The 21563-nt window shown below is 26.9% G+C and overlaps 1 protein-coding gene across 3 annotated transcripts in view; it reads right to left on the reverse strand.

The window, feature by feature from the left end:
• Positions 1–20225, reverse strand: part of LOC107446780 (oxysterol binding protein) — a 34990-nt gene extending 14765 nt beyond the window's left edge. The window contains exons 1-8 of one of the 3 annotated variants that reach the window (XM_016061540.3): positions 19834–20225; positions 19633–19738; positions 14891–15030; positions 12362–12567; positions 8031–8284; positions 5369–5537; positions 2248–2335; positions 1485–1626 (exon numbers count right to left, since the gene is read on the reverse strand). In XM_016061540.3, coding sequence (XP_015917026.1) covers positions 1485–1626; positions 2248–2335; positions 5369–5537; positions 8031–8284; positions 12362–12567; positions 14891–15015 — 984 coding nt within the window. In that variant the 5' untranslated portion in view covers positions 15016–15030; positions 19633–19738; positions 19834–20225. Of the gene's footprint in view, positions 1–1484; positions 1627–2247; positions 2336–5368; positions 5538–8030; positions 8285–12361; positions 12568–14890; positions 15031–19422; positions 19739–19833 lie in introns of those variants that run through there. The other 2 variants (XM_016061541.3, XM_016061539.3) reach the window with 2 other exon arrangements.
• Between the last annotated feature and the right edge of the window lie 1338 nt (positions 20226–21563).

Raw genomic sequence — 21563 nt, forward strand, 5'->3', positions numbered from 1 at the left:
CTAAGGGTTTAATAATAAATAAAATAAATTCTTTTATTTTAATTTTATTGGAGCTTTTTAACAATATTTTCAAGGTAATGCAGCATTAAATAAAATAATATATTTGGTAAGTAACTAAGGTTCCGTAAATTAAATATTTGTTTAAAAAAAACTTGAAGTGTGGGAAAATTTTATTTTCCTTGCAAGTTCCCTGGTAGTTAGGTACAAATTTGTCACGCAAAAGTTGGTTTAACCACTCCTCATTAAACTCAACTGGCTGGCCAGTACCAAGTGTTTCTCTAAGGTCAAAATTGCCATACCAATCAGGAGCAGTTTTTTCAGCTGTGACACTTTCTCCATGCACAGCACAATTGTCACAAATAGCTTTTACTGCCTTATAATCTTGATTAAAAGTCAAAATGTTCATTTCTCTTAACTCGATATTCCATTTTAATGATCTTAAAATTAACACAAATAAAAAAAAAAACTTGAACGAAAAAAAAAGAAACAGGTTTAATAAAAATATTACCATTTGTGATTTTAAACATTGCTTGATTTTTGTATAGTTTTAAAATTTATTTTAAACTTATTGCAGTGTTAGTAAGCCTTAAGTAGTAAAATTACATCAACACTTAGTGTGTAACAAATCAGAGTGCTTTTTAAATGATATTTTAAAAATCTTTTAATTTGATTAGATTTTTTTTTAGATTGCAAACAAAACAGAAAGATGAAATTTAATGCAGTTGTTTTTATACTTATATATCTAAATAAAAGCTATATTTCTGAAGTACACACAGTATTAAAAGAAAATTATCCCAATATGGCATTAAAAAAACCCACATAAAATTGCATATTGTCCCTTTCTAATAGGCTGATCTTTACTTTATTTTTTATTTATTTTTAATAAATAGGTAAGTTGCTCTATATTGAAATTTTAGCTTTTCAATAACTAAAGACACATTTCTAGTTCACTTTCAATAGCTTTGAGTCATTTAATTACATGCACTATGTACTACTAAAATAGGGAACAATTTTTTAAGCAATAATATATTTTCAAACATAGTTTCATGATTTACTTTTAATCATAATTAAATTAAAATATTATTTATAAAATTTAACAAATTAAAAACTAAAGTTCTTCAAGCATTTAAAAAAAAATAATAATTTGAATCAGATAAATTGAATTCATTTGTTTAATCTTTGCAATTTTTTATTTATTTATTTACCCTTACTCTTTATTATTTCATTTATTTATGATCTGCACATATTATTTAACAGAGGAAAGTGAAGTTCTTAAATGAGACTTATACTTTCTTTTATCCCCTATTAAATTCTTTATTTCTATATGGTATGGCTATTTTTGCCATTTTTTATGACCATCTGAGGGTTTATAAATTGTTTAGGGAAAAAGAAAAAAAATTCATCAACCAATGTAAAATATAGTCTGCAACAAATGAAGTGATGTTTGTATTCCTACAAATGCTTAATTTCTAATAAACACATACTCTTGCACGCCTGGTTTTTTTTCTTCGAGCAATGATGTCATCTCCTTTAACTCCATTGGCTCCCTCAGGATCTGTGTCTGAAGAAGCCCCATCCTGAAAGCCTTGACCTTCACTTTGTAAACTGAGACCACTCAATGTTCGCCTAAAAGTAGATGATTATTAGACAGCTAGGAATAGTTTGGCATTCAAAAAAAGACAAATAAATAAAGAGCAATAGAGTTACTTCTTACATTTGTTACAACTATTTCATCACAAAACTACAACTATTTTTATAGGTATTGATTACAAACTACTTTTAAAATATAATCACTACTTGGAAGAATTTGCTGAAGTACTCAATTTATATTCATGGACAAAATTAAAAAAAGAAATTCTTTTTTTTCTTATAGTTACAACTATTTTATCACTAATCTATTAAACTACAACTACTTTTTAAAGGTATTGATTACAAACTACTTTTAAAATATAGTCTCTACTCGAAGGAATTCTGCTGGAGTATTCAATTTATATTCCTGCTCCAAATTAAAAATAGAAAAGAAAAAAAAGAGTTTTTAGCAGTTACAACTATTTTATCACAAATCTATTTAATGCAGCTATTTTGGCATTGATTAAACTTATCAAACTCGGAGCTTCTTTTCAATTTGAAGCTAAAAAATTTCCATGTCTTTAGAAAACAAATAACCTCTTTCATTATTTTCTGTAATTAATTTTTTAAGTTTAATAAAGAATAACAACAGAATCCCCATTTCGAATTTCATATTACCTATGACCTTTTCCTGGAATGGTGATGAGGAAATCTGAGCCTGTTTCTTCTTCTGCATCATAAAACTCATCATCATCAGAATGCATACCTAAAATTCATTATACTTATTAATTATATTCTACAAATAAAATAAAATCAGAATTAAATTAGACTTCAATTAATTATAATTTACAAAAGAATCCAAGATAATATCCAGATTAATTAGTTATACTGCAAAATAAAACTTAGAAACTAGTTGAATTAATTATATTTTACAAATAAACAAACAAAAAGTAAAATTAGAGACCAATTACAATTCACAAAAAAAGAAAAAAAATCGTTGCAAATTAATTACAATTAATGAATAAAGCAGAATCAAATTTAAAATTTAGTTGAAATAATTATATTTTACAAACAAAATGAAATCAGAGTCTTCAATTAATAATAATCTACAAAAGAATCCAGGATAATATCCAGATGAATTAGTTATAATGCAGAATCAAACTTAAAAACTAGTTGAATTAATTATATTTTACAAATTAATCAATATAAAATTTAAAACAGAGTTCATTAATTAAATTCTATATCTAAAGCAAAATCAAAATCGATTACATCATCACCCCCTTCTCCTCCTCCAATAAATAAATAAATAAATAAAATATGTATGCACATTATACTTAGAGAACTTCCAAAAATCTATAGTTTTCTAACCAGTCATTCCAGGGACAAAAGGTAGGAGGAGGAGTAAGAAATTACATGAATGTCAAAACCTCCATTAATACCATCAGCATCTATAAGTGTATTATTGTGAATACATTAATGATGTCCACATGAAAAAAATGAAATAGAAGTAACAATTGAAGGGCTTTTTCCTTCATAAAAGGAATGATCAGCATTAAAACTGCTGAGGAAAAATGATTGCAAGGACAATGATGGAGGAAATTCCCATTCTTCCTCTTTCCTTCATTTCACTCAAAGAGATCATCATTATGCAGCAGAGCCACATAACCAATGGTCCGTGACAATTTTTCATTTTTTTGACAGGAGACTTCAGACACATGAAAATCATTTCTGAGAAGATAGATTTTACTTAAAATGCAATAAAAAAAAAAGGGCAGGGTATCTGCTACATTTTAGATTTTCAAATTCATGACTTTTTTTGACTTTCCATGACTAATTCCTAGAATTTTTCATGACTTAACAAAGTTACTATTTTCTCTGACAAAAACACAACAAGAAATTTAAAAAAGGAGAGTAAAGAAAGAATTGAAGCCATAAAATAGCTGAAAAAAACACAAAAGCAAATAATTTTTTTTCCCAGAATTACATTCTAAAGATATTTTTCTTGTTCTTCAGAAAGGAAAGAAATACTCCTGATTTTTCTGCTCACATTTCGGAATTAAAAAAAAAAATCGCCAATGACTGGCTTGCTACAGCTAGAATTTTAAATTGATAAAATAAAAACAAATAATAACAAAAATTTTGAAATCACAGAAGTTTAAAAGATAATTCACTCTAGAAATGTTTCTTCTTTCATTTTTTGAAATAACACCATAACTTTTAAAGAACATGATAAAAACATTTTATATTTTAATAAAATATGACTGTGAGTGGGGAATTTATTACAAATTCAGATATTCGGGGGGTATTTTTAAATTCAATTTTAAAAATTAGATTTTTCAGCGACCTAAATCCATGACTTTCCATGATTTTTTTAAAAAAATAGTTCTAATCATGACAAATTTTGTTCAATACCGGAATTACTTTCTATGATTTTTCATGACTTTCCAGGTGCGCAGATACCCTTTAAGGGTAATATATATTTTTTATACGGGTTAGGGTTGCCACTCAAATCTGAAAAAAAAATTCACTGCGATTTCCCTGCACATCATGTTAGGTTCTTTGTATTTCAATTGTAATTTATGGTTGCAACAAATTCTCCAGGTTCTGTTTTCTCTTACTGCACCAAAAAATTGTCTTAATACTTTTTTCTCGAAAGTTATCAGTCACCTGGTTTGTTAATTGTCCAGTAATCGCTGCTATATAAAACTATTGGTCTCACTAGTGTCTTGTACAACTATATTTTTGTTTCACAAATTATGTATTTAGATTTGACTTGGTTTCTCAATCCGTGATAAAATCTATTAGCTATGTTGATTCTACTTTTGATTTTAGCTTTTATGTCATTATCATTGTTTACAATTGTACAGAAATATTTAAATTGAGCCATATTCAGTGGTTGTAGATTTGATCCTGTTTGATATTGCCATGAATTTAGTTTTTTCATTGTTGACTGACAATTCTAAGTTTTTTGCTACTGCCTCAAGTTCACAGAAAGCCTCTACTATAACTGCTCTAGTTCTTCCCACGATATTATCTTCTGCAAATGCTAGCAGCTGTAAGGATTTAACAAAAATTACGTTCTGCGTTTGCTTACACCCTTTTAATTTATCAAGATACAAACACTTAAAAGAATTTCCACGAAAATTATAAGAATTACGCATTTTTAAATGCAATAGCATAGTTACCAACTTAAATGACTGATAGAATCTATTCTTTAATCGCAAGGTCATTAAAATATAAAGCATTTCCTTCAAAATTTATTAAATCACGTTTTTTTTGTAGGAAATGCACAGAATTATAAAAAATATTAATATGCATCCATTAAAAAAAAATTAAACAATTCAAATAATTTTGTGAAAATAAGTCTCAAGCAGTTTTTTCTTACACCAATTTTCAGAAACTTTTAGAAATTACAATATTTGTATTTTAAATTTTTAAAACGATTAATTTAATAATTTTTTTCAAAACTGGCTGTTACTAATATTCATAAATAACACAGTTTTTAATTTTTGAAAATATTTTGAACTTATGAAAGTTGCTAACAATTGTAGTAAGTGTATATGACACTAAGAATTATTGTAACAAAACTTAGTAGAACAGCTCAATTTTTTTTTAACTGAGTTATGTGCTACTAAAATCTGAAAATATGACATTCCTAAATAATGGATTTGCACAAAGGTAAATGAATTAAACAAAAAAAAACAAGCAATTTTTTTTTTATTCGAGACATTTTTTTCTAAAGTTTAAAGCTCAATAATATGTGAAAGTATTTATTGGGAAAAAGCGTTCAGTGTCTCACCTGGTGAATTGGATGACGCCTCTTTTGCAGCTCTCTCTAAATGGGAGTGTTGTTTCGCCAATTGCTCTACCATTTCTTCCAATCGCAGCCTCTGCTCGTGCTCATGCTGCAGCATTTTCTGCCATTTACGACCTTGGTTTTGAGCTAGTTGCATATACTCATGGCAAGCCTAAAACAAATAAAAATCATTCAAATAAAAGTTGGATTCTTTTAAGAATGAATTATTAATATATATATATATATATATACATGAAAAAAATGAAATAGAAGTAACAATNACATATATATATATATATTTATATATATATATATATATATAATTACAAAAAGGGCAGAAAGAAAAAAAAAACAAGAAAATTAAGCAAAACATGGAAAAAATTACAAAACAGTGAAAAAAAGGGAAAAAGTAAAAAATAATAATAAAAATAATAAAACTAATAAAAATTAATAAAAACGTGGAAAATAAAAGATATAATCTTTTCATCAGCTCATAAGATTATATCTGTAAAAAGGAGTACTTTCTAATAATGTATCAATACAGCCAAAATCAAAATATATCAATACAATAGTGTGAGGAGCACTCAAAAAAAATTTTTTTTTGTTGAAACAAATAGAACACATTAAGTAAAAATATCACGTAAAAACAGAAAATAAAATGTAAAGAAAAAACAGAACAAAACATAAAACGAAATCTATAAAGCGAGTAGGGAATTCAAATGAACTTACATGAACGGGATATTTTTCAAGAATGATTTAAAATATTTTAGTAACAAAATTGCCAGATTACAAAATATGAAAGAGCAAATTAAGGTAAAATTGAAATATATATATATATACACACACACAAATCTGTGACATACAAAATAATATATAATCGGACATTGTAGAAAAATGGGTTTTGTGAAAGGGTCATATTCTAAACCAAGACTTTGAAATGTCAATTTCAGAAGTCAGGAATTTTGTGGAGGATACTTCTATAAGGTTTTAATTACTGTGAATTCAAACGAAAAAAAAGAGCTAATTTCCTCCCTGACATTGATATATATCTAGTGGACACTAAGCAATTATAACACAAAGAGAAAAAAACTTGCACAGTACCTACTTTGAAACAATGCAACATAAATAATGTCATCTTAGAAATAAGGTATCGTACTGTATTTTGCTGCAAGTCTTTCATATGTTGTACAAATCATATTTGAAACCACTTAAAAATTTGTGATAACTTGTTTACTAGGATCGCCTTAATTTTAAGCTATTTATAATAGCCTTGATTTTAATTCATTAAATGTCAGAAGAAAATATTTTGAAAAGTTTAAAAACCAGTAAAATTCTTTGATACCCACTTTGAATGCAACGCAACATTTACGTTTAACAAACAAAATATTTATTCCTTAAAATATATGTTTATTCATTTCATAATGATGAATTTATATTAATGAGATTACAGAATCAATCTAAAGATTTAATATTCCTTTTGAAAATTGGAATTTGGTTTCCTATTTTATCTAGAGTTACACTAGATTTGAATGCAACTAAAACTTTTTTTAAAAAATTGATTTAAATAAATTACTCCTTAGTTCCCCATTTTAAAAATTTCTGTGAATTTTTAATTGGATTAAAATCATTTTAAATAAACTAATAAAAGAAAAAATTTAAAATTTTTGAAAAAGACTTCTCTATCATACAAGATTTTATTTTATTTTCTATAAATAGTAAATAAGTACATAAATTATGAAGTTTTACTATCCTTATGAAATTTAATAATCAGAAAATTTCTGGTAATTGATTTTAATATAATATTATTCAAGAATAATATGCAGCAAAATAGATAAGATACTTCACATACTTTGGGGATAGTTCCTCAGTTCAACAAATAAAATCTTTGTACTTTTAGAATTCATAAGTGACTTACTGTTAAAAGAGTTTAAGATAGAAATTGGACGATGAGAGCCGAATTCTGGGGACTCGTGGAAAAGTGCATGCCTATTTAAGAGTTTGTAACATGATTGTATACCTGCCAACATTGGAGAAATAAAATAACGGAGATTTTACTAATGGACCCAATTTTGGGATTACGACTACTGATGTTCAACTCCGTAGCCTTGTAATTTTGAACCCAATCCAAAAGACTCATGGATTATGAACTCATTGATCAAGTATTGGGAAAAATTTACCTTTGTGGAGGACTTTTTTTATGGAATTAACCCACAGTTAAAATACACGAAGAGGAAAAAAAATGAAAACCTTCCACGATTAGTCTGACGACAAGGAGATTCTAGCCCATAATCTGTCTACCACTGAGGATATTTTATGTCAGCACTGTGGTCAGTGCAAGCTGGATGCAGAATTCGTATCGACCACTCATCGCTGGGATTTGAACCTGGGTTCACCTCATTGGAAGGCGAACAATCTATCCCCTGAGCCATCACGGCTTGATTTTAACAATTAACACTCAAAATACTGCAGTACTGGCAATAGCATCATCTGTTGAGGAATAAGAGAAGTATTTTTGCCATCAGTGGATATTTTATCACCAATTTTTTTTTTTTTTTAAATTTCTTTAAGAAATACGGATAGATTTGAGAATATACGGATAAACAGGAGATGGTCATGAAATACAGGAGTCTTCGTTAAAAAAACAGTAGACAGGTTTGGTACTTACATTTATCATAGCATTTGAGGTGATTCTGAAAAGGGTGGCTCTCTCATTCACGCTTCTTATCTTGTTGACCGCGTCAGGAACCGTTTCGAGATTCTCTATTTCGGAGAGAGACCGCTGAAGGGCAAATCCGTGTTTCAGGATAAGATCGTTACAGGTATTAAGGTCTTCTAACTTGGCATTTAGTGTCTTCAGAACAGTCTGCAATTCATTCTTATCAGACTGAGCAGGTAAGATACTAAATTCCTCATCTTCATCTAGAGAAAGGAAAAAATTCAAATAAAACACACAAAGAAATATTAACAAAATAAGAATAATAATATTTATGAAATTTTAAAAATTAGAAGTAGATTCAAAAACCAAGAGAAAAATGCATTAAAGAATTTGTAGAAAGCAGACCAACATTTCTGCACAAAAGCAATTTAAAGAACGATCCATTATGATGATATTCGTCATTTAAAACTCCTATGGTATGATTACTGCACTGTTAAATGAAATCAATCATTTTTAAAATCAGATGAAAGAGATGAACGAATAATATTGAAATTTTAAGATTTGTGAAGATTTGTTAAATAATAAATAATCATATGGCCCAGAAGCGATGGTAGCCCAAGTTTTCAAAAAGTTCTTTTTTCTTTGAATTTTCCAGAATTTTGGGACCAGCAGAATAAATTTCATTATTATTTTTTAGTTATGCCTTATTTTTATAATGTATATTACAAAATATAAATATTTTTCATTTGAGTTAAAGATAAACATATATTTTCATACGAAAATTATCAAAAGACAAAATTGTTTTTGGAAACAAAATATCTGTCTTTCAGATACCTCATTCTCAAAGTAATTAATTTACCCTCAATTTTTTTAGTTACTATTTTTGATATTTTAGAGATCAATAAAATTCTTCGACTTTTTCCCATAAAGTCGTCTTTATTTATTTATTATTTTTTTTTTAATAAATTAAAAGCTTGGTATTTTTAAACAAAGGGTTAAACAATACATTACACTTTAAATCGAAAGCAAATAAGCTATTGTAAAGCATAATCTTGAAAATTTTTATAACTATTAATGAATATTTTTAATAAAAAATTAAAAAATACATGCTTTCCATCCATAAACATACTAACATGACAAAAGAAAAAACAAAAGAATTTGAATATGTTTATACATTTGAACATTGTTTATGTGTTAGTTATGTATGTCAAAGATTAAGTTCTTTGTCAGTATATATGAAAATGTCATACTTCAGCATTATTTAACGTCATTAATTGGCAGTACTCTTTTGAGTACACATATATTTAAAATCTAGATTCATCAGCAGGAAAAATAAAATTACCGCCCTACAAAGCTTTAACCAGGCCCATAGTTATACAAATGCTGCTGAAACTTGGGCAATGACTGAAAGTGATAAAGTTTTAGCGATCAATAGAAAAGTAGTATGTATTTTGTGAGGTGTAAAGTATAATGATACTAGGAGAAGAAAAGCAAATTTAGAACTTTATAGGATCCACAAAGAGACAGACATAATAAAATTTATCTCAGTTCAAATACTAAAATTGGCAGAACACCTAATTAGAATGAATGAAGACCGTGCTACCAAAAAGACCTTCGACGCAAAACCACCTGAAGCCCGAAAAGGGGAAAACCAAAAATGCGGTGGATCGACTGTTTAGAAACAGATTTAAAAGTTCTCAAAGTTATAAACAGGAAGAATTGACACAAGAAGAGGGCAGCTTGGAACTCGATTATGAGAAAGGCAGTGGCCCACCCTGGGCTGGAGTGTCATTGAAAAAAAGAATAATTAGCAGTACTACTGAATTTACAACCAATTATCAGTTTATTACTTAATAAAATAATCATGTTATTTTATTCATTTATTTTTGTTTTGAACTGGATAAATAAAAATTTTAACATAAAGGAGTAAGAAAAATTGAAGGCAATGCATTTTTTCAATTAAAAAGTATTTTGAAATAATGGATTGATGAATAGGACTAAAAATGTCAAATAGGCTGCAAACATATATACACATAAAGGCTTATCTTAGTATTAATGATTTAATAACTGAATAAAGAATTAACTGCTTTTCGAGATTCATTTTAACACAATGAAGTTCAAAGCATAACAATGCTTATAAATATTGCAACATAAAATAAAAATAAAATAATATACATTGATAATATCTAAAATGAATTTTGAAAACTTTCCAATATTTTTAAATTAGGCTCTTTTGCTACAGCATTGCATTTCAAAATCATTAATAAAAACATAGTGCATGCATAAAATAAAACTATATGTGTACACTCATAATAGGAAAAAAAATAATAAAAATAAATTACTAAATAAAATATAAAATTCCAAAAAGCATCTTGTTCCCATTTACATTTTTGGTTCTATCAAGCACAACCTATTGTCTAAAAAGATTAAAGAAATAAGAAAAATTTTGATCTTAACTTGTTCTATAATTGTATTTTTTAAATAATTATAAAAGCCATCAAAACATGGAATTGGTAATGGTCTGTGTTATTTTTAGAGACATTAACGTAACTTTTAAAATTACACACATTAATTATTTTATGAATATATTTTTCAGAAGAGTTACAACATGTAAACATTTAAGAACCACATACGCTTATTTAAAATAACACAGACTCACTTTAGCAGTTAAACTCGAGCAGAAAAAAAAAGTTTTTCTAAAAAAATAAATAGTTTTGTATATTTTTTTTATCCATATTAATTAAGCTGGGTTCATGGTCTAACTTGATGATTTTTCAGCATAGAAAACAAATTTTTCTTAATGCTAATTATAGAATCTATACTTGCACGAAAATTTTTGTAAAAATTCGCAAAAAATGAACAAAATTATCTTCCTAAACCTCCTCTTAATCACTTTTCCCATTGAATATAATTTAAATTAACTTTAACTTAAAATTTATAAATTGTATTTTTAAAAGAAATAAATTAGATTTAACTAAGGTAAACACGCTTGAGAAAAAACAATACAAGTTAATAATTAAAAGGTTGATAAATTCAATTTATAATTATAAACAGAAAGTGTGATGATCTTCCTTTATTAAAAAGTTGCTTTTTCATAGTAATTTTAAAATTCAAAATAAAATGCAGTAAGTAATACAGTAAATAATTAAGTGGTATTCAATTAGTAAAATTTTTTCCGCTCATAAAATAAACTACATTGTATATAACTGAATGAACAAATAAATATAAAAAATTGTACCTTAGCAAAAATAGATAAATGAAAATAATATTTATATCAGACAATAAACTTATACAATAAGAAACTAGCAATACTATTTGGAATAGGAGCAGCAACGGTATACACAAAGGTATTTAGGTTTTTATATGAGGCATAATATGGAGTTCAACAATTGCATAGTTAGATTTACTATTATGATGATAAGAGGTATAAAATGTTAAAAATTGAAAAGGATTCTGAAAAGGGTGGGGTTATTAAAGAATTTATTTCCCAATAATGATTCAGCAAAATCCGTTCTTCCGAGGAAAATAAAGAAAAAGTTCTGTTATTTTCTGCTAACTTTTTTTTGATTTGAAATATTTTTTGCATTTCACTTTTGTATTAAAAACATAAAAGCATTGACATTGTGTACATATTAAATTAAAAAAATCAGCTTAATGTCATCAGAACAAAAGGCAGCACTAAATACAGGGAAAAAAGTTATGACAAAATGAATTCAAAATGAGAAAACCATATGAAGCTAAATGCTGGGATGCAGAAAATTCTCAGACACAATATTTCTCTAAAATTAATTTTTAATTCTTTATTTATTATTCAGAATTTTCCATTTTTAAAAAAACTCTTTTTTCTAAGTTTCATAAATATTTTTAGAAAGTAAAGTTTATGTATTGTTAAATTTTTCTAAAAATATTCTTTTTAACAAATAGAACAAAACAAAAAAAAAACATTTTTACACAATTTTTAAATAAAATTATGTATTATAGCTATGTGTTAAAAATAATCAAAATGTATTGAAATAATAATAATTTCTAATTTCAACAAAGAACAAAAATTCACTTGACTTTACTCGATTATTGAATAAACTAGTATAAGAGTAAAGAATAATAATAGAATTCAAAATTTATTAAAATGGTAATATTTTAGAATTATAGATCAATAAATTATTATTGTAATAATATTAATTTATTGAAATAGTAATATTTGACAATTATAATTTGCAAAGCGATAACGTTTCTACACAAAAAATTTCGCAGTTTTACTTAAATAGACCAAAAATTTCCCCAGAGCATTGTTTGGATGTATTCTACACCCTGGTTAAAAGTAACAAAAAAAAGTGTTGTACCTGATTCAGTCATCCTAATAGCTCTTGATTTGGCAAGCTCTAGAGCAGTGACCCATCTCTGCCTCTCAATCTCATTCGAGGCTTTTAAATGGAATGTTTGTGTTCCACCATTAGATATTACAAAATTACTAGAATCCACAGTATGTATTACAGCACTCACTAAGTTGATTGTGCCTCTACACGTATGAGCAACTTCAGCAGGATTTCTATAATAGAACATAGTTACTTTAACTTAAAAATTTATTAAATTTTAAATTTTCACAGATATTTATTTTGAAAACAACCTATTAAAAGCTTATTATAAACAGTTAAACCACAAAATTCTAAATTCCCCACTCATTAACTAATAGATTGACAGAAGAATACTCTTTAAGCCAACTCATTTCACAAAATATTTTTGCTAATAAAAAATGTTATTATCTCTTGATACCAGAGGATTTTAAAATTATGATTATAATTTTTTTTATACGAGTTTTCTTAATAAATTTTGCAAACCATTTCTTGTCATTGTAATTATGCAGACTTAAGTAATTTATTTAAAATTTATCTACCGTTGAAATTATGTTGAGTTTTTGAAATTTGTACTAACAACCAAATTTCCAAATTTTTCCCACGGTTCCCAGTAGATCACCGAAGTCAAGCATCACTGGCTGTGGTCAGTGTGCGGGTGGGTGACCAGTTGGATCAGTCTTCGTAGGGACCGAGGGTGTGCGGTAATGGTCCTCGTCAAACTGTTCTACCGTGAAGTGCTCAACTTCATGTGCAGGTCGTCTGGCTACCGAAGTGGGGGTGCCCTCCCCTGTGCAGAGGATCAAAATTGTGATGGCATGTCTTCGGATCATCCTCAGGGATGTTTCCCAGACCGTCAGCAATTGCGCAGCTCTAGTGCTACGTAAATGAACTACAACAACAGCAATTCAAATTTTTCAAGCTTTGGCTCTCAAATATTATCATAAACTTGCATTACATAATCATTTTGGACAAATGCTTTCTATTGTGAACATAATAAAACCAAAATAATATTCATGATTATCTGATATGTACTTAAAACAACTTTTTTGTTAGCATCTTTAAGAATTAAGTTTAGAATTTTATTTGGAAAAAACTTTAAAAAAAAAAAAAAAAAACTAATAGAATTTTTGAGAAATAAAAATTTATAACAATAGTTTAAATTTAAGCGAGATAAATATAAAGTAGCACCAAAAAGTAAAAAATAAATAAATTTTTTTAAATAATCCATTTTAGCTTCCCATAGAATTTTAAAATCTATATGTTACATAATTTAAGAGTAAGTTTTAGTATTCTTCTCTAGCAGTATTTAATTTTGAAATTCAATATCTATGTTTATAATTGTGAATTGAACTTAATATGAGATTTGTAGTAGTGAATAAGTTTAGTATGCAATTTGTTAAGTGTGTTAATAAAATTTGACTACGATATTTTAAAAATAACGGCTTCTCTGATTAGCCAGAGGTAACTTAGGTATGTATATATTGCAAATATTTATTACCCCGAGAAAACTGGGGCGTTGCAGAATTTGTCAGTACGTTTTGTATTATCACATTTTTCCTCGGCTCGAAGCAAAAAAAAATCTGCTGCGATTGGAAGTTAGCCAAGTTTTGCTTGGTAGTTTTATTGTTGGCTTGTGGGACTGCACACGCATTTGTGCGATTGCATCAATGGTTGCTGAATTTACATCCAAAAAAAAGAGTAAAAAAATGGCGTATCTTTTCACTGGCGTTTGGAAAGAATAACTTTATGTTATCCCTTGTTTTAACTATCATACTTATAAAACTATCATACAAAGATTAATTTTTAACTTTTCTTATTTTTTTTTAATGACCACAACACAAATTTGCATTAATAAAGTCTGCTTTTTGCACCACAATATCTTAAGCATATTATTAATAACATTTTTTGCTCTTTTCACATTTTTTAACATGCTCAACATGTTAACAAGTAGTAACACACAGTAAAATTGCACTTTATAATGATATAAAGAGCTGTTAAAATAACATTATGACAATTTACTAATACTAATTCACAAATACAACTACTATAAATCACTTCAAATCACTATTGAAGTCACAATTACAAATGGTATACCAATATCTATAATCAAATACTGTTAAACATGAATGTTTACATAGACTCTTAAATAGAATAATTCATAGATTTTAAAATTCTACGTAAAATTAAAATAATATGAAAAAGGTTAATTACAAGAAAAAAATTAGAGCGAAAAACTTTTACATTTTTTTTAATACATTAGTTATAACTTCGTTTAAATTTAAGCTATTCTTATAATACTTATTGCTAAACAATTGTATTAGTCAATTTTAATTTTTAGTTCATTTTGTCTAGTTTCTTTCGGTTTTTCCAGTATTTTGGAACAAATAGTTTTTCTTTCAACGACATGGCAATCCTTCTTTATATAATATTAATTTAATAATATGTGCCTATAATGTTCTTCGAAGGCATTACAAGAAGAGGAAACCAATCAAAAGTAGTAATAATAAATATGTTTACCTATAATATGATAAGAGTCCATTATAAAGAACAAACCAACGCTTTTGATAACCCTTTAAATAATTTGTCCATTTGTAAAGCCAGCCCTTCATCTCAGGCTCAGGAGCAGATTTATTTTCTGCCATATCAAGTGGTTTCAACTGGAAAGAGAAACAAGAATAGTTTAGATAAGATAACAATTATCTTACTTTACTACTTTTATCTACAAAACATTGTATACACTTTTTTTTTCCTATATATATTTCACAACAATTGGTAAAATATAAATTTTCATAAGATTTAAAATATAAGAAAAATATTTTAGTAGCAGGGGTCTGTCTAGGTTTTTTAAAATTTTATGAAAATTTAGATATAATTTGAGAAAATTAAAAAAATCAACACATAAATAAGGTAAAGTAAGAAAATATTTTCAAAAATTGTTACTACCAATAAAAATTATTCAACTGGTAAATTTCTATATATTTTCCCCCATATATTCAAAAACAATTTTGCTATTGTTAAAATTTGGGCTTAAAATTGTATCCAAATTTAAAAATCATTGTCCATAGTCAAATTTTAACATGAATTTAATAAAAAAAAATGAATTTAACAGTACTAGCACTATAAGTTCATTATGAGAACATTTTAAAATTATTTTGTGAAACTACTGTTTTTCCTAAAGTTAAATTTTTGAAGGTATACCGCTAAAGGGTAGTAAATTTGCCCTGAACAGACCCCTGAGTAGTAATATAAATAAGCATCAAAAATAGAAATTGATATATCTGAGAAATGCTACTAAGCAATTTTTTTCCAGTTTATAATAAAATTAATACTTCTGAGTACTAGTAAACTATTCTCCTTAGTTTAATATAAAACTAATACTGAATACTAGTAAGCAATCCTCTTCAGTTTATGATAAACAGGGCTAGAAAGTTGAATCAATGAAATCCTTAAAATATTTCCTTAAAAGAAAAAAGGCAAAAGTAATGCCCTCGAAAATTTTTAAAAGTGTGTTTTACATTATTTTTTTCTAAATTATTGACTATAACTTGAATTTTTAAATTTAATAAAAAATAAGGTACTATTTAATTCAAGAATAAAATAAAATGTCAATAAATGAAAAAATAATAAGGATTTACTAATTATTAGTTTCAATCTTACAGCAACATCAGAATTGTATTTGTATTAACAAATGTTCTTGATAATCTTAAATTTAACCATTGACTATAAGTCCAAAAGCAAATTTTCCTTTTTTTTAATATTATACAAAATCCTATTTTTATATTATGCAAATCAATAATTAATGAAATATTTTTAATAAAATAATAATGCATTACTTAAATGAATCTTTGACAAATTAAGAGAAATCAACTATAAAAATCAGATATGCTAAAAATGATTTATAACCTCCAATCATACAGGAATAAAAAAAACTAGTATAATACTGTGTAATTAGTGAAGTGAATGTAATCTGATCTTGTTTATTTATAGTGCTAAAATTAATAACCTTGTTTATTTATGATAAAATTAATCATTTAATAAAATAATTATTAACATCTATGAAACAAGTACTAATTTTAAAAATCCTATTTTAATATTATGCAAATCAATAATTAATGAAATATTTTTAATAAAATAGTAGTTTAAATGAATCTTTGATAAATTAAGTGAAATCAACTATACAAATCAGATATGCTAAAAATGATTTATATCCTCAAATCATCCAGGAATCAAAAAACTAATGTAATACCGTGTAATTAGTGTGTGCATTTAGTGAGGTGAATATAATCGGATATTTTTTCTTTTTAATTGAGAATGAACAATTAATAAATTTTTTGGATGAGAACCAAGAGATTTAATTTGACTGTGCAAAACAAGATAAGAATTAACATTGCAGTCTTACATGCCCAAGGGTAAGGAGAGGTTAAGCAAGAAAGAATTCAAACAAAATAAATATAACTTTTCATGAATAATTTTGAATGGTAATGAATTACTTTAAATGGAAAAATAATGGTCAAGAAACAATTCAAAACAGTAATAATGAACAAATGAAAGTTTAAAACGATCAACATTTAATAAAAAAAAAGGTCTAAATATTATAATAAATATTCAGGCTTAGTTTTTGTTCGCTTAAAAAAACTGATGTAAGAATAAAAATACCTATTGCAGAAATTTTTTTCTTCCTTTTTCTAAAACGAAAACGTAATAGAAACGAAAACTGTTCTTGAAAATGATTTGTTACAGAAAATAAAAAATAACCTAGCCAAATAAAAAATAAACCATTTTTGTAAAATATAAGATTCTAAGCAGCTGATAGCAGACTTGTACAATATAAAAAACTTTCTTTGAACACAAAATCTCAATTAAAAATCTTTCCGCACACATAGATTAACTCTTCTAATTAGTTGAAACCCTTTTGTCGCCACCTTGTTTTGGGGAAAATATTTTAAAATCACGGATTTTTTTAAAAAATGTTAAATTTTCATAGAACTTTTACATTGATTCATACTAGAAGGATGAGTAAGGTAAAAGAAAAACAAAAAAAGCTGAAAATAGAAATCCAGATGAAATAGAAAATGAAATGTGCAAAAACACTTTTAAAAATAATTGAAAAAATACCTGAAATTTGAGCAAGAAAAAAGTATGTAAGCATTTATTCACAGAATATTATCAACATTTTAATAAAAATATCGATGTGATATTTTAGTTATTATAGTTTAGTTATTAAGTATTAAAAATTTTAAACAAGAAACTTTTAATTAAAGAGCATTTTTTACAAATTAATTATAAATTTCGATACTCTAATAAATACAAAACCAAGTTGAAGTAGAATTTTCACAAGAAATAATTAGTTAGTTACCTTGGTTACCTAAATTTTTAAAAACTGATTTACTTTTAACATCATTGGCTACTTATTTTTACTATAATTTTTTCATGTTTGATGCGTTCTAAGTAAACATATGGGCAACATAGATAATTGGAATTTACGGGACATAGCTTTCATATTAATTACTTTCATCTCATATTACAGCTTTTTAAAAGTTGTAAGAAGCTATGTTAATAACTGAGAACATCTATCAAATATTTTCAATACTTTATAGAAATGGCAAGATTTATAAAATACTCAACATATAAACGAAATGAATTTATCAATATTTGAAAGGATTAAAACTTTATTGATATTTTTATTGAGGAAACGATAAATAAAATATAATTTTTGATTTAATTAAAAATATTTTATCGCTTTGAAGAAATGACATTCATCATACCAAGTACAGAACAAATATCTATACTAGAAGTTGTCCATAGGAAGAAATTAAACTAAATCAGTGACTAAGAATTCATCTTTTACAAAATATAAATTGCTAAGTGCAGGGTATCTGCTACATTTTAGATTTTCAAATTCATGACTAATTCGAAGAATTTTTCATGACTCAATGAAGTTACTATTTTCTTCGACAAAAACAAAACAATAAATTTAAAAAAGCATTATAATAGCATTAATTGAAATGATAGGTATAATCAAAAATGTTATATATTTTGCATCTTCATATTTATAGATTTTAAAATTAAAAAACAGAGTGAAGAAAGAGTTGAAGTAATATAATAGCTGAAAAAAATACAAAAGCAAATAATTTCTTTTTTTTTGCAGAATTATATTCTAAAGATACTTTTCGCGTTCATCGGAAAGGAAAGAAATACTCCTGATTTTTCTGTTCTCATTTTGGAATGTAAAAAAAATCGCTAGAATTTTAAACTGATAAAAAAATAAATAATAAAAATTCTAAAATCACAGTAGTTTAAAAGATAATTCACTCTAGAAATGTAATTTTTTTTCTTCCTTTTTTGAAAGAACACCATGATTTTTAAAGAACATGATAAACAGATTTTATATTTTAATGATATAAGATTGCATGTGGTGATTTTGTTACAAATTCAGATATTCGGAACACAATGAAATTTGGAGGGGGGGGGGGTTAAATTCCATTTTAAAAAGTAGATTTTTCAGCGAACTAAATTCATGACTTTTTTTAAAAAAATAGTTAAAATCATGACAAATTTCTTTCAAAGCAGAAATTTATGACTTTCCAGGTGTGCAGATACCCTGTATAAGTGAGGAAAAAATATGAATTATTTCAACCGTAAATAATTAAAATTATCACGCTGAAACATATATGATTAAATTTAATAACTTAAGATTTTTGTAAAAATGCTTTCGGTAGAAGATTTGGTTTTGTTTAATGCGTTTTTAATCTTTCTTTAAACAACAAAATTTGATATCCACAGGAATCATATGAAGTAGATAAGGATCCTATTTGGAAGTCACAATAACTTGAAACCACAAACATCAAAGCATTAGAAAATACACACACACACAAAAAAAAGCATTTTAAAATAAATTTCTGCAGACAACAAAGCTAAATAAATTTTCTTTCCCTTCCTTAGACACAACTAATTTCTCTCCGAGTTAACACAAATATTCAAATCCAGTTGTTTCATATTACTTTTTACATATTATTGTATAGAATTTATAAAATATATAAATGGGGAACCTTTTTAATTCTCATATTAATCAGAAATGAAAGTGCAAATGGAATTTCTTGGACGTTAATCCTATATCAGAACATTGAATCCACATATACACACTTAAGTTTAAGAATTACTAATGATAGAGAGAGGAAATTTTATTGAATAATAAAATTAGTTCTTGCAAAAGACAAGGTAAGAACTAAATTTAGAAGGAAAATTAAATCAGCGATTACATTCGTTCTTGCTTCCAGTAACAGGTTAAACGTCAAAAATCAACTTTCATAAGGAAATTTTGTTTAAAAAATACTGAGCATGACGGAAAGTTATCAGCTTGCATATCTAAATTGATAAAAAGAAGAAAAAAAATTATTGCCAAGGATTTTTTTTTAATTTAGTGCATATATTAGCAAACCCAACACATTTAACAAACTCACAGAAGATAGATTTTATTATTTCAACTTCATTGTTTACATTGTACGCGATTTTAAACAGCTGGGTGCGGCGCATCCAGCATGACACAACCAGCTTTTGTAAGCGTTACGTTTCCATTTCTTTATTCCATAAAAACAATAAAAATTCAGAACAATCTGATATTCTATTGCCATTTGTGTCAATATAACTCAGAAAGAAAATAATTAGAAATCGTGAAACTAAAATCATATAAATATGTTTTTTTCCTTATAATTCGAATTAGTTCTAATCAATATTTTTCTATAAGTGGAATATGGTAGAAATCAGGAGTTGGCCCGAACATTGGGTAAAGTGAGCGTCTAGCAGGAAGGAAGAAAAAGAAAGCATTCTCACTACAATATTACTCGTTGACTGCAGGCAAATCGCATATGCAAGCCCATGTAAATAAGGTTCACGCATACGCAAACAGTTCTTGCATATAGATCCCAAACATTATCAGTCCCGTCGAAAGAGCCATTCATACAGGAGGCGATTTTTTTTCTTCTTTTTTTTTGCGTAAAAACTGATTTTTTCATTTGGAACTATGTTCAATGTAGTCTTCAGCTTCATATAATTACCCAACTTAAAAGTTTTTAATCTCATTGTAAATCAAGACTGATACTAACGTAACTCCTCCTATGACTATCTCCGCTATTGTTGAAAGCATGCGAAGTGTTGCCATAGGTAGAGATTTCTGCTTTATGCCACCTGTAGCCCATTTCGTTCGCCAATACGCAAATTATGCAAGTAAAATATACATGCTTGTAAAATCTGTGAGAAGCCTTGCGGTTCGTCGTTGAATCGACTGAACCATTTGACTATGTCGTCAGCGGGTGGGTGACCACTGTGATCAGAATGCGTAGGGACCGAGCATGCGCGGTATCAGTCCTCGTTAAACTGTTCTACCGTAAAGTGCTCGACTTCGCGCTCAGGTCCTTGGGCTATGAAAGCAGGGGAGAAATCTCCTCTGCATAGGATTAAAATTACGATGGCGTGTCTTCGGATCATCCTCGGGGATGTTTCCCAGACAGTCGCCAATAGCCCATTTGTGCTGCTAAAGTGCGACGTAAATAAAGTACAAGTACCTATCTATCTACTTATGACTCTGTCTAAATTGAGGAAGTGGCCTCACAAAAAATTATTTTTCTTTGGGAGAGATCAAACTAATATAACGAATACAACCTCAAAACCTTCCAATACAACCTTCCTTCTTCACAAAAAAAAACAAACATGTATACTACTTAATAACATGAATCTAATTAAAATCGTAGAATTAAATTATAAATTTCTTTTTAAAATGTAATATATTATAAAAATAATTGTTAAAAGACGGAATAATAAGGAGTTGCTTTCAAGAAATTTCTTCTAAATTTCTCCTAAATTCTAAAAATGACGTGGGAACCGTAATATGCCCCAATGTGCGCAGCCTGATTTGTCTATAATTATTTCCTTTAGTATGATAAGATATTATGTTATAATATAATATTTTTCGGAGATTAAAAAATTATAGGTAAACATTCAGGGGAAATACGGGGTATTATACTTACAGTATATGATGAACAATTTCCGTATTTTAACGCTTTTCTTATAAGCGCTCTAGCAAAAAAAAAAAAAATAAAAATAAATAAATAAATAAATAATAATAACATTAAGAAAATGAATATTTTATTTACGCTACTATGTATAGCCTTTTAAAAATTTCCTGCGCTTTGTC

Source organism: Parasteatoda tepidariorum, chromosome 2 (genome assembly GCF_043381705.1).
Source record: "Parasteatoda tepidariorum isolate YZ-2023 chromosome 2, CAS_Ptep_4.0, whole genome shotgun sequence".
Classification (NCBI taxonomy): domain Eukaryota; kingdom Metazoa; phylum Arthropoda; class Arachnida; order Araneae; family Theridiidae; genus Parasteatoda; species Parasteatoda tepidariorum.